Source organism: Emydura macquarii, unplaced genomic scaffold (genome assembly GCF_026122565.2).
Source record: "Emydura macquarii macquarii isolate MOO-44397 ecotype Brisbane River unplaced genomic scaffold, CSIRO-AGI_Emac_v2 contig_746, whole genome shotgun sequence".
NCBI lineage: Eukaryota > Metazoa > Chordata > Testudines > Chelidae > Emydura > Emydura macquarii.
The window spans coordinates 291,915-305,919 of record NW_027130883.1 but is presented as its reverse complement, the minus strand read 5'-3'; the positions used below and the strand labels follow the sequence as shown (position 1 = coordinate 305,919).

Genomic DNA, 14,005 nt, shown 5'->3' with positions numbered 1-14,005 from the left:
TTTGAGAGGGCAATGCACCATCAGCCGCCCTCTTGCATCCAGGCCCGGCTGATCCGGGGCCGGCGGGGGGAGAGGGGGGGCCTGGGGGAAGCCGGTCGGAAATCCAGCGGCTACTGGCCCCTCCCTCACTGGCCCCTGCAGGAAGCGGGCTGGCCGGCGGCGGCCATGCTGGGCCTGTCTCCGTGGCCGTTCTGTATCCATCGTGGCGGCCCCGGCTAAGCCAACCGGCCGATTTCAGGACGTCAGTGGGCCCACCTCACGGCCCAGGGCTACGCCGGACTTCGTGCCCAGCCCCCGGCCGTTCAGGCCCCGGCCCCACCGAAGAAGGCAGCCGGGCCCTCGGCTCTTGAACCCAACCTGGCGACCATTTTGAACCCGTTTTTGGTGGCCGCAACCGTAACCACCCTCTTGACTTCTCCCCTGCCCCAGGGGAGTCCGGCCCCGGGGCCAACGGAGGAAGTCGATGGGGTCCTCAACCCTTCTGACCCCCACATCAACCGTTTTGAGCCCATGCCCTGACTCCTTCCCAGCCAATCACTGCTCCATCCACGCCTCCAGGAGCGAAAGTCAACTGGGGAGTCGGCCATTTTGAACCCAGTTTGTCGGCCATTTTGAACCCAGTTTGTCGGCCATTTTGAACCCACGCCCCCGGCCGCTGGCCACTCCTCCCGACCTCCGGCCGGATAAGTCAGCTGGCCCGTCGGCCATTTTGCGTCCGTTGGTTAAGCTGAACCTCCACCAACGCCCCCGCCCAGCCAGTGGGGTCGCCCCTCGGCGTCTGCCCCCCACCGCTCGACGTGGGCTGGCGGGGGGGTGGTCACACATGTGTCTGCATGCGCTGCTGGGTGGGTCGCCCGTAGTCCGACTGTTGCGAGAGGGAGGTGTAGGAGAAGCGGGAGCCGCCCGACCCCTTGCTGGCCTGGTCCGACTGTTCGTAGCCGCTCTCTGCCTTCTCGTAGGCGCTGGGCTTGACGTAGCTGGTGAAGGCCCGGGTGTAGGGGGCCATGAGGTAGCCCCCCCCGTACACCCTCTCCTGCGGGTAGTGGGGCTCGTAGGCTGCGCGGGCGCCGGGTGCCCCCAGCGTGTAGTGGTGGCTGTAGTCGTACAGTTTGGGCGGCCCTGGGGAGGTGAAGATGGTGGCGTGGGGCCCGGCGTACTCCGAGAAACTGCCGGCCAGGTGCGGCTCCTCGTGGGCCCGGACCTTGTAGTAACCGTTGGTGGGGTCCTGGCGGAGGAGAGGGGAGAGCGAGACATCAATGAGCCGGACGGGAGATTGGGGGGCTGCCCCTCTGAGATGGGGGGAGCTGCCCGGAGTGTGACCGATGCTGCCTGAGTCTGCAGAGAGCCTGCACCCATCGCTGTTTGGGGAGGGGCTGCTGCCTGCATCCCAATGAGGTGTGAATTCCCAGCCCCACGCCAGCAGGGCACTCTATGTGGGGCAGGAGGGGCCCAGTGGAAACACAGGGGGGGACCTCTGTGCCTTTAAGAGAGGGGGAGGAGGCACCATGGCATTGCCCCTCCTCTTGGGGGAGAGGAGGTGGAGCCTGGGTCAGGGGCGGGGTCTGCGCTGCCCACCTTAACGTCCTGGCCGCCCTCTTCCTCCTCCAGGATTTCGCTGTGCTCGGTGTGCGACGTGGCCGGGGACTCGCTGCTCGTGGCCTGCAGGGGAGATGGGGAGAGGAAGGGGCTGAGTCTTGGGGGGGGGGTTGTCCAGCCTCATCACCCCCCCATGCTCCCTGCAGCCAGATTCCAGGGAGACCCCCCACCCACCCTCCCGAACCGACCGACCCTGGATGCATTGCCCAGCGTGGCGCTGGGGGTGCCGTGCCGCGGGGAGACGGGCGGGAGGTGTGGGGGTGCAGGCGCCGGGACACAGGGAACAAGGCTTGGCAGGGGGCGTGCCATGGGGGGCTTGGCAGGGGGGCATGCGACACTCACCATGGGCTCCTTGACGTCGTCCTCTGCGTCGCTGGGCCGGCTGGGGCTGCTGGCGCTCGTGGTGATCTGCACCAGCACGTCCGCCTTGGAGAGCTTGGTGCCTCGCTTGGCTGCTGGACGGACAGACAGATGCAGGGGCGTGAGCCTCTCCTGGCTCCCCAACGCACCCCACGTACCGCTGGCTCGAGGGGGGGGGAAGCCTGGAGACCACTGGGGCAGGGCAGCTGGGGACCGGCCGCACGTAACGCTGCACGGGAACAGCTTGCCTAGCGCTGAGATGCAGCCTCCGCCCCTGGAACCGGTAGCGGTAGAGGGCTGTTATCCTGTAAGTGCGCCAGCCACTGGCGGGAGAGGCTCCACTTAGCCAACGTGTTGTCCACATCCAGTCACGCTCGTGTGTTAAAACAGACACGCCACAGGGGTTACCACGTCGAGACATGGCATGGCTCCAGGTGCACATGGGGGGCACTTGTTAAAGGGGCCGCTCACCGACATGGGGGTACCTTTGTGCGCCCTGCACATGGGACATGTATTTCATGCCTGTGCAGGCGTGTTCATGGGGGCATCATGGCTGTGCAGGTGATCAGGAGACGGCTAACGCTGACCCGCGTGGGTGCGTGTCTGAGTCAACACGTGGATCAGTGTCAGCCGGCGCCCTGGAAGTTGTGCCTGTATCTAACCGGGTGTGTCTGTGTGTGTCCTCATGTGTCCATACACACAGGAGCACGGGTTTGTGTGTTACCATGTTGGGGGGGGTGGAGGGATCAGCCCGTGTGTATTAACACGTGTTAGAAACATGTCTGCGCTGAAGGGGGAAAGGCACCGATCCCAGCCTCGCGGGTGATCACGGGTGGAAGTGGGGAGGGGAGGAACGAGCCGATGACTCACCTTTCCCGTGGTACCGGCGCAGGCAGCAGACAGACACGGCAATGGCCAGGACCAGAAGCAGGGTGAAGGCGGCTGCGGCCGAGGCTCCGATAATCATGATGGGCAGGACCTCTGCAGGGGGAAGAGTTGGGTGAGAGCGGCCCGTGATGCTACAGCATGGGGGGCGGCTCACCCAGCGCTGAAATGCAGCCACCTCTGGGGCAGGGCAGCTGCGGAACAGCCACACATAACGCTGCACGGGGATGGCTCACATGGTGCTGAGGTGCAGTCACCTCTGGGGCAGGGCAGCTGGGGAACAGCCACACATAATGCCGCACCAGGATGGGTCGCATGGTGCTGAGGTGCAGCCACCTCTGGGGCGGGACAGCTGGGGAACAGCCACACATAACGCCGCATTGGGATGGCTCACATGATGCTGAAATGCAGCCACCTCTGGTGGGGCAGCTGGGTAAATGGTAGCTGGTTTGGTGTAGGCAGTGGAACCCATGGGACCCATCCTGTCAGCGTGGGGCTAAGTGGTGCCAGGTTGTGCAGCTGCAGCAGGCGTGTGTGTGGGCGGGGCCAGTGGGGCTGTGGGCGGAGCAAGGCGGTGGGGCTCACCCTGCCGGCGCAGCGCCATGACCGCCGAGCGGGCCCCAAAGCGGTTCCAGGCCGTGCAGTTGTAGGGCAGGGCGAAGTCCTCCGGGCGCGTGGGCTGGATGAGCAGGGCCGAGAGCAGCCCCCGCTCCGTCAGCTCCGTGTCCACCGTGAAGCGTTCGTCCGAGCCGCCGTCCAGCACCCGCTCGCCCCACGCCCACACCTGCCACAAGACCGAGACACGGGCCCCGTCAGCGGGGGGCAGGTTGGGGGGCTGGGGAGGGTGGGTGGGGCAGGTGGGGGCAGCACTCACAAGGCAAGCGGGAGGGGAGGTGGCGGGGCTGGAGGGGCAGTGGGGCAGGCGAGGGACAGCACTCACAATGCGGTCAGGGGGGGGCGTGCTCCCCACCAGACACTCCAGCCGCGCCTTGTCCCCCAGCGCCGTCTGCTGGCCGGACTCGGTGGTGATGATGGGGGGTCCTAGAACGGGGGGAGGCAGAATTAGGGGGGGCACTCGCTTGTACCCCTCCTCCAACACAGAGACACCCCCCACCTGCCCCACAAGATGCACCTCCTGCAGGGATGGACCTACCCAGGCCCTGTCCACACTGTGCCCCGCCCCCAGGCAACGCCCCGCCCCCAAGGCAATGTTCTCCTGGATGCCCCGCCCCCAGGCAATGTCCCACCCCCAAGGCAATGCCCCGCCCCCAAGGCAATGTTCTCCTGCATGCCCCGCCCCCAGGAAATGCCCCGCCCCCAAGGCAATGCCCCGCCCCTGCCCTCACCGTTGACCGCCAGCGTCACCTCCTTGTCGGCCACGCCGATGCGCGGCACGATGGCCTTGCACACGTAGGTGCCAGCGTCCTCCTGCGTCACGGCCTTGAGGTGCAGGGTGTTCCCGTTGCTCAGCACCTGCAGCCACAGCAGGGCGGGGGTTAGCGGGGGGGCGGCCGGGACGCCTGGGGGGGGGCTGGGAGCCGGGACGCCTGGGTTCCATCCCTGGCTGCGGAAGGGGAGTGGGGGCCAATGGCAGGAGCCGGGCGCAGGCCACTCACCACGCTGGATCCCTTCTTGGTCCAGGCCAGGGTGAGGGGCGGGTTCCCGGCCCAGGTGCAGGTGAAGGAGGCGTCGGCCCCGACATCCACGGTGAGGGGCTTGGGCTGGGAGACCAGGCGGGGCCCAACTGCAGGGGGAGGAGCCGGTCAGTGCAGGAGCGGGGCTGGGGGTCCCCCCCCCCCCACACACACACACTGCCAGCCCCTCCCCCGACAGCTCCATCCCCATCCTGTACCTGTGTGCGCCCCCCCTTCAGTTACCTCCCCCTGCTCCGTGCCCAGCCCCCGCAGCAATCACAGCCTGGCTCACCCCACTGTGCCCTTCCCCCCAACCTGTGCCCCCTGCCCAGCCCCCACCCTCCATCCCATTCCCCCACCTCCCCTGCAACCCCCCACATTCCCAGCCCCGCTCAATGCCCATGCCCCCTTACCCTCCCTGCAACCCCCTTCACATTCTCCCCCCCAGTGCTCAGCCCCAGCCGGTTCCACCCCCACCCCCTTCCTGCCCCAGCCCCAGCCCCCCACTCACAATGCACGTCCACCAGGGTGCTGATGTTGGTGCTGCCCACGGCGTTGGCCACCTCGCAGGACACGGGCTGGGTGAAGAAGGAGTGATCGACCGTGGCCTCGTAGCTGTCCCCGTTGGCCTCGGCGATGGCCACGCCGCCCTTCGCCCACCTGCCCCACGGCCGGAGGGGGGGGGGGAGACACAGAATTAGGGGGAGCCCCTGCTGCTGCCTTAGCTGGGGTGCAGTTACCCCCTGTGCCCACCAGAGGGCGCGATTCCACTCTGGGCCTGCACTTCCCCCTGCAGCCACCAGAGGGCAGTGCACCCCCGCCTCCCCCCAAGCTGGGCCAGCGGGGTCTCCCAAGTGGCCCGGACGCCAGGGTCCGCCAGAGGCTCTTACCGATAGCCGGTCACCTCAGGGTTGGCGGTGGCAGTGCAGAGGAAGCTGACTTTGCCCCCCTCCGGGACGGTCTGGGGCTGGACGGAGAGGATCACGGCAGGGGGGTCTGGGGAGGAAAGGGGATGATGTTCAGAGACATGCGACCACCTCTGGGGTGGGGATCACCCACGGCGCCCCGTGCCGAGCCCCCTCCCCCCCCACTCCCGGGGTCTGCACTCACACAGCACGTCGAGGGTGACGGAGGTCTGCATGCCGGCGGGCGCGGCCGGGTTAGCGACGCGGCAGGTGTAGGCGCTGCCCATGTCCCGGGTGCTGGGTGTGAGGAGCAGGGTGCTGATGGCCGCCACCCGCTTCCCGTCCTCCATCAGGGCCTGGGGGTGGGACAGAGGTCAGGCCTCCCCACTACGGCCCGTCCCCCAATGGCTCCCAGAGGGCTGGGAGAGGGGGAGAGAGAACCCCCCTCTCCCCACTGGGCAGCTCTTATCCCACCACCCCTTTAACACCCTGCCCCCCACACCACGGGCCGCCCCTTTAACACCCTGCCCCCCACACCACGGGCTGCCCCTTTAACACCCTGTCCCTCCACCCACACCCTGTGCCGCCACTTGAATGCCCTGCCCCACCCTGGTCCCTGACCTTGGTGTAGAGAGCGGCGTCTTGCAGCTGCCCATCACGGTACCAGCTGATCTCGGGGGCGGGCTTGGCGCCGGACACCTGGCAGGTCAGGTTGTAGGGCACGCGGGCCTGGACCCGGACGATGGGGCCGTTCTGGATCACGGGCTCGTCGGGGGGGACTAGGGAGTAGACGGGAGACGGCAGGGTGTCAGCAATGGGATGAGCCTCCCGGGTGCAGGGACCCAGCTGCGGGGAGGGGGCTCCCGTGCTGTGAGCTTCCCCCGGGCAGTGCCCCGGGTGGGGGAGGGGAGACTCACTGAGCACGGTGAGCTGGGCGCGCTGGGAGCGCAGCGCCGCCTGCGTCGCCTGGCACTCGTAGACGGCATCGTCGCTCAGCTCCGCGGCCTCGATCCGCAGGTTGTGCTGCCCGGCCGCCGGGTCCCCGACGATGGAGTACCGGGCCCAGCCTGCGGGAGAGGGGGACGGACGTCAGGGGCTGCCACGGCGCCTTCCCGGGGACCCCCGGTCCCTTGCCTGCAGCGTGGCAGCCCCCCCAGTCTCTCCCTTGCAGCACAACCCCCCCCCCCCACTGAGCCCCCCGCCTGTTCCCTGCAGCATGGGGGGGGGGGTTCCACTTGCCCTGTACGTACCAGGCAGGTCTCGCTCTCCGCCCAGCGCCAGGCCATCCTTGGTCCACTGCACCATGCCCCGGTAACCCACGACCACGCAGGCCAGGGTCACCGACTGCCCCGCCACGATCACCTGGTCCATGGGCTGCTGGAAGAAATACGCCCCGCAGCCTGGCCGGAGAGGGAGAGGGAAGGCGTTAACCAACCAGGTCACCAGCTGGGGGGCCTCGGGGATTACAGTGGGGGACGGAGCGCCCGGACTCCTGGGTTCTCTCCCAGCTGGGCGGGGGGGAGTGGAGTAGTTTGTTATAGAAGGCTCCAGGAGCACAAGTTGGGGGGAGATTGGATGGGGAAGGGGGCAGCGTGGGGGGCACTGAATGGTGGGAGATGGGGGGATCCTGGCAGCTGGAGAGGGGAGAACCCCAGTAAATCTGTTTGAGGGGCTGGCCCAGCAGGAGGGGCCTTTCTGTGGGGGCTGAATGGGGCGGGGGGCTGGGAGATGGAGGGGTGCATGGAAGGCCAGCCACCAGGCCTGGCTGGGGGGGCAGGGAATGGGGCCTGGGGCCTGGGACATTTCCCTCCTTGGGGGCGCCGGCTGCAATCTGGACCCAGGGCAGGGTCCTGGCGGAGTGGGGGTCTGGTCCACATGCACTGCCCCCCCAGAGGAGTCCATGACGGAGTGAGGGGGGTCTCTGCCCCCTTCTTCCCCAGGTGCCTTGAGCACATTTGTAAAGGCGTCGTGGGTGCGGATCCCCACAGAGCTGAGCCAGTCTCTGTGTGGGGCTGGCAGGGGGGCGCAGGCGCCAGGGCCCAAACAATGCCAGGGTCAGGGGACAGATATCAGAGCCCGCCCCCCCCCCCAGTGTCCACAGGGCTGTCTGTCCCCCAGCCCAGCCCCCACTGACCCACCTCCCCTGGGCCTCCAACCCCCACAGGCACCCCCTCCCCCAGCATCCCCCAACTTCCCCTGCATCCCACTACAGATACCCCCTCCTTTCCCCGATTGCCGTGCAGACTCTCCCCCTCCAGGCCTTGCCCCCTTGCCCAAGAGGTGACCCTGTCCTGTCCCCCCGCGTTACACCCCAGCCCCCCAGAACCTCTGGCACCGAGACATGACCTTCCCCCGTATCCCAGCCCCAGGACCCCCAGCACTGAGACAGCCCCATCCCTCCTCCCCCCGAATTCTAGCCCCGGGACCCCCCAGCACTGAGACAGCCCCATCCCTCCTCCCCCCGAATTCTAGCCCCGGGACCCCCCAGCACAGAGACAGCCCCATCCCTCCTCCCCGCCCCCCGTATCCCAGCCCCGGGACCCCCCAGCACCGAGACACAGCCCCACCCCCCCCCCCCCCGTATCCCAGCCCCGGGACCCCCGGGGACAAAAACTGCTCCATTTGTGCAGGGAAGGAGCCTAGAGGCTGAAGGGTGAAAGATCCTTTCGCGGCTGAGATTCCTCATCTCTGATCTCCTGGCTAAACCCTTCTTAATTCCAATCCAATAACGCGCCCCTTTGTCCCGATTGTTTCCAAGTTTACCCAATAAACCGGGATCTGAATAAGGGGATAATCCGCTGAGGAGGGTCAGGAGGAGCTGGGGGCGGGGGCGGGCAGAGCAGGAGGGAGCGAGACCAAACAAAACAGAGGGAGATGCACATATGCCAAGCTTCCCCCGGCACACGGGCCCCAGGAGAACCTCCTCTGACCCGTTACAGCCCACTCCCCTCCCAGCGCCAGAACCCAGGAGTCCTGGCTCCCAGCCCCCCCTCCTCTGACCCCAGCCCCCACTCCCCTCCCAGGTCTGGGGCTAGAACCCAGGAGTCCTGGCTCCCAGCCCCCCTCCTCTGACCCCAGAACCCAGGAGTCCCGGCTCCCAGCAAGTTTCCAGGGCAGGCGAGGGGTCAGGCAGCAGCTGGGGGTGGGCTGTGATATTCTGGTTAATTCCAGCCCCCCTTGTTAATTTCACCCCTTCCCTGGTTTTTGTCTGCACTGATATTGAATCTCCCCCCACCCTAATTAGCTTGTGGCTCTGTAATTACAGGGAGAGTTAATGGGATTTCTTGGGGGGGATGGGTGAGGGATTCCCCCCCCCCCTTTGCACACCGAGGTGTCAGGGCGATGGACAGCAGCCGGCGGAGCAGGGACAGTTGGGTGCTAAATTCTCACCCGCTCGCAATGCCCAGCTGGCTGGGGGGGCCTGGGTCATCCAGGGAGGGCAGAAGGGGCTATGTACACACACACGGAGCTCTGACACACACACAGAGCTGTGACACACACACAGACACACATGCAAGGCTCTGACACACCCAGAGCTGTGACACACACACACACAGAGAACTCTGACACACAGGGCCACACACACACACACACAGGGCTGTGATACACACCCACAGAGCTCTCACTGACACACAAACACACAGAGCTTTCGCTTGACACCCACACACCCCCCTCTTTCCACTGTAGCTGGTGACACAGATACAGACCCACCCCCCAGCACATGCTGACTGACAGACACACTCCGTGACATTGCCAGATTGACACATACACAGATACACTCAAGGAATCACGCACACCCTGACCCAGATTCATCCATCCTGACACCCACACAGCATCACACGCCCCCTGTGGCCCCCACGCACACACCAGACACCCTGACACACACACACACACAGAGCCACACAGCCATCAACAAGACTACCGATTCTCACACCCGGACACAGCCAGACAGACTCACACAGGCGCCAGGGCAGAGTGTGACACACACACATTCTGTGGATGGACCCGGACTCACCCCCAGGCTCCTGGGGCACAGGGGCACCCCCCGACGCAGACCCTCCCGCGCCCTGATGTTGACGTAGACCCACAGCTACAGTCACACCGTTCTGGGCTGATGCCCACAGGCGGCCTGACACAACCTCTCAAACCCTCCTCTTCCCCCGCATGCTGCAGGGACATCCCTACCACGGGGGGAGCAGATACAGGGCACTTCAGGGAACCCCCCATAGGGGAAGACCCCCTGCTACAGCCCCCCACTGCGCACCCAGAGCAGGGAATAGAAACCAGGAGTCCTGGCTCTTAACCCACCTCCGCCCTAAGCCACTAGCCCCTCTCTCCTCCCAGATCCAGGGATAGAACCCAGGAGTCCTGGCCAGAACTCGCTCTTGGCCCACAGCTGGAAATAGGGGGAGTGAAGTCCAGTGGTTAGAGTGTGGGGGGAGGGTTCTGGGGGTCAGGATGCCTGGGGTCTATCCTGGCTCTGGGAGGGAGTAGGGTCTAGTGGTTGGGGGACTGGGACTCAGGATGCCTGGGTTCTATCCCCATATCTCTTTCCCCACTTGTCAGCTCTCCCGCCCCCCCGGCGCCCAGAGACACTCAGCTGCATTTCCACACTTGGCAGCAAATCCGCTCGGAAGCTGCGCGGAAGCGTGAGATTCCAGCCTCCTCAGAGGTGTGAAATCTCAGGCCCATTGTGCGCCTGGCTCTGGGGAGCGGGCGCTGGAAGCTGCGCAGCCACAACAAATAGCTTTGTGCAGAAACCGGGTCCCTGCTGACCCCAGCCCGGCCAGACCCCCCCCCCCCCACTGCTCAAAAACCCTCACCCCACCCGGGAGGGGGAAAGGGCCAGCCAGCGCTGAGCCTCCTGGGATGGAAATAGCCGGAGGCAGGCTGGGTTAGCGGTTAGAGCACGGGACAGCGAGTCAGGAGACATGAATCCACCATGTGAGCTCCTGGGGGGGCTGGGAGCCAGGACTCCTGGGTTCTCTCCCCCGCTCTGGGAGTGCAGTGGGGTCTAGTGGTTAAAGCCGGGGGAGCTAGGACTCAGAGCTCCTGGGTTCTCTCCCTGGCTCTGCCATCTGTGTACTGTACTGCCCAGGTGATCTTGGACAAGTCCTGTTGCTTCTCCGTGCCTCAGTTTCCCCCAACAGCATAAAGGGGATAATGAGAGTGATGGGCAGAGGGGGCAGCCCCACGGAGGCTGTCCAATTCCCCTGTTAGCCCTGGGGCTGGTATCTTCTCTCTTGGCCCGCGGGGCGGGGAGGGGTGGAGGGACAGGCAGACAGAGGGCAGGCCGTGGGGGGCCGTGTGGTCAGCGCGGGGCCCACACAAAGCTGGCATTGTTGTGCTGGGAGCGGTGGGGGCGCCCAACGCCGGGGCAGGCAGCTTGTGAGAGCGGGAGTCGCCAAGCCCGACAATGGACCCCTTTGTGCCAGGGCTCATTCAGCGCCCCCCCCCCCTCCTCCGTCCTGGCCACCCCCCGCCTGCTGCCTCAGAGACTGGCCGGCCGGCAGCCCCACAGCCTGGGCCCCCACACCTCTGCTGGCCTGGCCCCTTCCGCCCCATGGCCTGCACCCCCCACCTCTGCCAGACTGGCCCCTGTTTCTCCCAACCTATGCCCCCCCCCACCCCATGGCCTGCACCCCCCCACACCACCTCCACCAGCCTGGTCCCTCCTGCCCCATAGCTTGTGACCCCACTGTCCTAAACCACAGCCCAGAATTGGCCCCGTGCAGCGCACTGGTTAATTGGGACAGTAGCAGAGAGAGAGGAAGTGTGGGGGGGATGGATGGATGCACAGACAGATAATGGATGGATGGATGGACAAACAAACCCTGCACTTTTTCTCCCCTCCCCCTCCATCCCCCTTTTACTTCGGGGGGGGGGGAGCTTGCAGCTGCAGAGGGCCACCCCCCCAGCACCTCACTGGCATTAGACACCCCCCAGGCCCTGCGGGGCACCCCATGGTTGATAACCCCATGGGGGGACACATGCCCCACCTGCCCGGCAAGGAGCTCAGCACCCCTGGTGGGTTTGCCAGCAGGGCCGGGCACCAGCTCGGCCCCCAGAAATTAGGTCACTTCCAAACAGCCAACAGATGTTAATTTCGTGTGTCTGCAAAGCCTGCCCCTCCCCCACGCCCAGAGGAAGGGCAACCATCCACGCCGGGATTAGAACCCAGGAGTCCTGCCCCCGCCCCCGCTCTGACCCACCAGACCCCACTCCCCTCCCAGAACCAACCCCCGCCCCACACTCTAACCCAGCAGACCCCACTCCCCACCCAGAACCAAGGATAGAACCCAGGGATCCTGGCCCCCAGCTCCCTTGCTCTAACCACTAGCCCCCACTTCCCACCCCAGAGCCAGGCATAGAACCCAGGCGTTCTGATCCTTGCAGAAGGTTTCCCCGCAGCGTGGGTTGGTTACTGAGCCCCTCACACGGCCCCTGGGCAGCAGGGAAGGGGCAGGGGGCAGATGCCAGGCTGGAAGGGCCTGTGGGTCTGCTCTGGGGTGGGGGGGAGATCTGGGGCTGGATGGGCCCATGGCGAGCTGCTGTGGAACATGAACAATCCCCTCTCCTGAACCCATAGCCCCAACCCACCCCTCAGCCCCTGAACCCCCCCCCCCACAACCTCTGGGCCCACAGCCCTCCTCTGTCAGACCCCAAACCCGCTCATCCCCACCCCACCCAGCCCCCTGCCAGCTTCTCTGAGCTGAGTGGATGGAAAACGATGCCCCAAGGCAAAGTCCCCCCCCCCCTTCAGCCCCCCGACACCCTGCCCCGAACCTCTCAGGATTCATTAGTGTTTCCGCAAAGGGAGTTCATAGCTGGGGGGCCCAGCAGCCCAGCCAGGCGTGTAAGTGTGAGCTCGGCTCGGCTCCCCCGACACCTCCACCCCCCCCCCCCCGACGCCCACACACCCCCGGGGGGCGATTGGCACCCAGCCATGCCTGGGCACTCCTGCGCTTGCCCTGCGGGCAGATGTGCTGCTTACCCTGTCAGCACGGGAGGAGAGGATCTGACAGAGGCACCAGGAAAGGGGGGGCTGGATCTGAGATTTTGCTCCCACCCTCATTCCCCTCTGTATCCCCAGCCCCAGTGCAGGATGGCCCACAATGCTCTGGGCCTCTGGAAGGGGCTCAAAAGAGGGAAACTGAGGCAGATTTAGGCGTGTAAACCAGGAGTCCTGGCTCCCAGCACCCCCCCCCCTCCAACCACTGGACCCCACACCTCTCCCAGAGCTGGGGATAGAATCCAGGAGTCCTGGGTCCCAACCCCCACTGCTCTAACCACTAGACCCCCCCTCCCAGGCTGAGACAAAACCCAGCAACCACAACCCCGGTAACAGTCTGTAGGGGACAAGCCGGGAAATTGCAGGCTCTCAGGACTCATCTGGTTCTTTCCCTGGAGCGCCCCATGGGGGGAGGGAGGGCAGAGCAGAGGCTGGGGGCAGCTCTCCAGTGCCTGCCCCCCTCCTCAGCCCACGGGGGCTGTATCACAGCACCCCACCAGGGGTGCTTCCGGGGGCCCCTTCCCAGAAAGGTCCTGAGGGGGTGGGATGGGCACAGAGAGCAGGATCATTTTCCTGTCCCCCCGACTGACCCCACCCCACTCACGCGCCCAGACACATACCGAGGCACCCCCCCCCCCCCCCACACACAGACACAATCACACACACACACACACAGACACAGACACAATCACACAGTTTGGCACCATCATCCTGAATGGCAAAGAGTGGAGGAGCTCGTTCAAGGTCAGGATGCCAGTGGCAGAGCTGGGGATAGAACCCAGGAGTCCTGGCTCCCAGCCCCCCCCCCCCCCAGTAGACCCCCTCCCCAAGCCAGGTGTAGAACCCAGGAGTCCTGGCTCCCAGCCCCCCCTGCTCTGACCACTCACCGGGGGTGTGAGTGCAGAGTCCTGGGATGGGAGGCTAAGACCTCGCCAAAACCAGCCATCACTAACCATTGGGGAGGTAATGGGGGATATGGCCGGGGGGTGACCCAACTGATCCCCACCCCACAAGCCCAGGTCCCCACCCTCCCGGCTCCTACCTGTGTGGGCGAGGCAGCTGAGGGCCAGGAAGCAGGGCAGCAGGGCTGACATCTCTATGCTGGAGTGGGGAGCCCCCGGGAGGATCCGGCTCCCGGTTCCGGTCCACTGCTGCCCCTGGGACTGGGATCGGTAAATCCACACAACGGCTCTGCTCCGGATTCCTCGGCATCCACCGGGGGAGGCTGGTGATCGGGACGCTGGGGTTCCAGCCCAGCTCGGGGAGGGGAGTGGGGTCTAGTGGTTAGAGCAGGGGAGGCTGGGACTCAGGATTCCTGGTTTCTATCTCCAGCTCGGGGAGGGCAGTGGGGTCTAGTGGGTTAGAGGGGTGCAGGGTGGCCAACAGGACTCCTAGGTTCTATCCCTGGCCCTGGGGGAAGTGGGGTCTAGTGGTTAGAGCAGGGGGGCTGGGAGCCAGGACTCCTGGGTTCTCTCTCGATCCTAAGGACTGGCTCTGCACAGCCAGGCTGATGCTCTGGAGCCCTTCAGCTCTGGGGACAGCAACTCATTGAGGCCAGCAGCCAGCAGGCCCCGCCCAGGGTGGCACTGATTGGTGGAGAGAGCGCTCTCATT

The 14,005-nt window shown here is 65.7% G+C and overlaps 1 protein-coding gene across 1 annotated transcript; it reads right to left on the bottom strand.

The window, feature by feature from the left end:
- Window positions 1–71: 71 nt before the first annotated feature.
- KIRREL2 (kirre like nephrin family adhesion molecule 2) lies at window positions 72–13,679 on the bottom strand. Its single transcript, XM_067542973.1, has 15 exons — window positions 13,435–13,679; window positions 6,631–6,780; window positions 6,298–6,447; window positions 6,002–6,159; window positions 5,586–5,736; window positions 5,366–5,471; window positions 4,987–5,135; window positions 4,458–4,585; window positions 4,188–4,314; window positions 3,782–3,882; window positions 3,427–3,625; window positions 2,827–2,937; window positions 1,939–2,051; window positions 1,576–1,659; window positions 72–1,225 (listed from the first exon to the last, which is right to left on the bottom strand). The coding sequence occupies exons 1-15, from the start codon at window positions 13,484–13,486 to the stop codon at window positions 818–820; spliced, it is 2,187 nt and encodes a 728-aa protein (XP_067399074.1). The 5' UTR covers window positions 13,487–13,679; the 3' UTR covers window positions 72–817.
- Window positions 13,680–14,005: the final 326 nt, after the last annotated feature.

Bases quoted from the DNA above. Each gene is read 5' to 3' on its own strand.
- KIRREL2 (XM_067542973.1), bottom strand. From the start codon at position 13,486: ATGTCAGCCCTGCTGCCCTGCTTCCTGGCCCTCAGCTGCCTCGCCCAC. The intron at 4,315-4,457 runs GTGAGTGGCCTG...CTGTGGCTGCAG, and splicing joins CCAAGAAGGGATCCAGCGTG to GTGCTGAGCAACGGGAACAC. The intron at 2,052-2,826 runs GTGAGTCATCGG...CTGTCCGTCCAG, and splicing joins GCGCCGGTACCACGGGAAAG to CAGCCAAGCGAGGCACCAAG.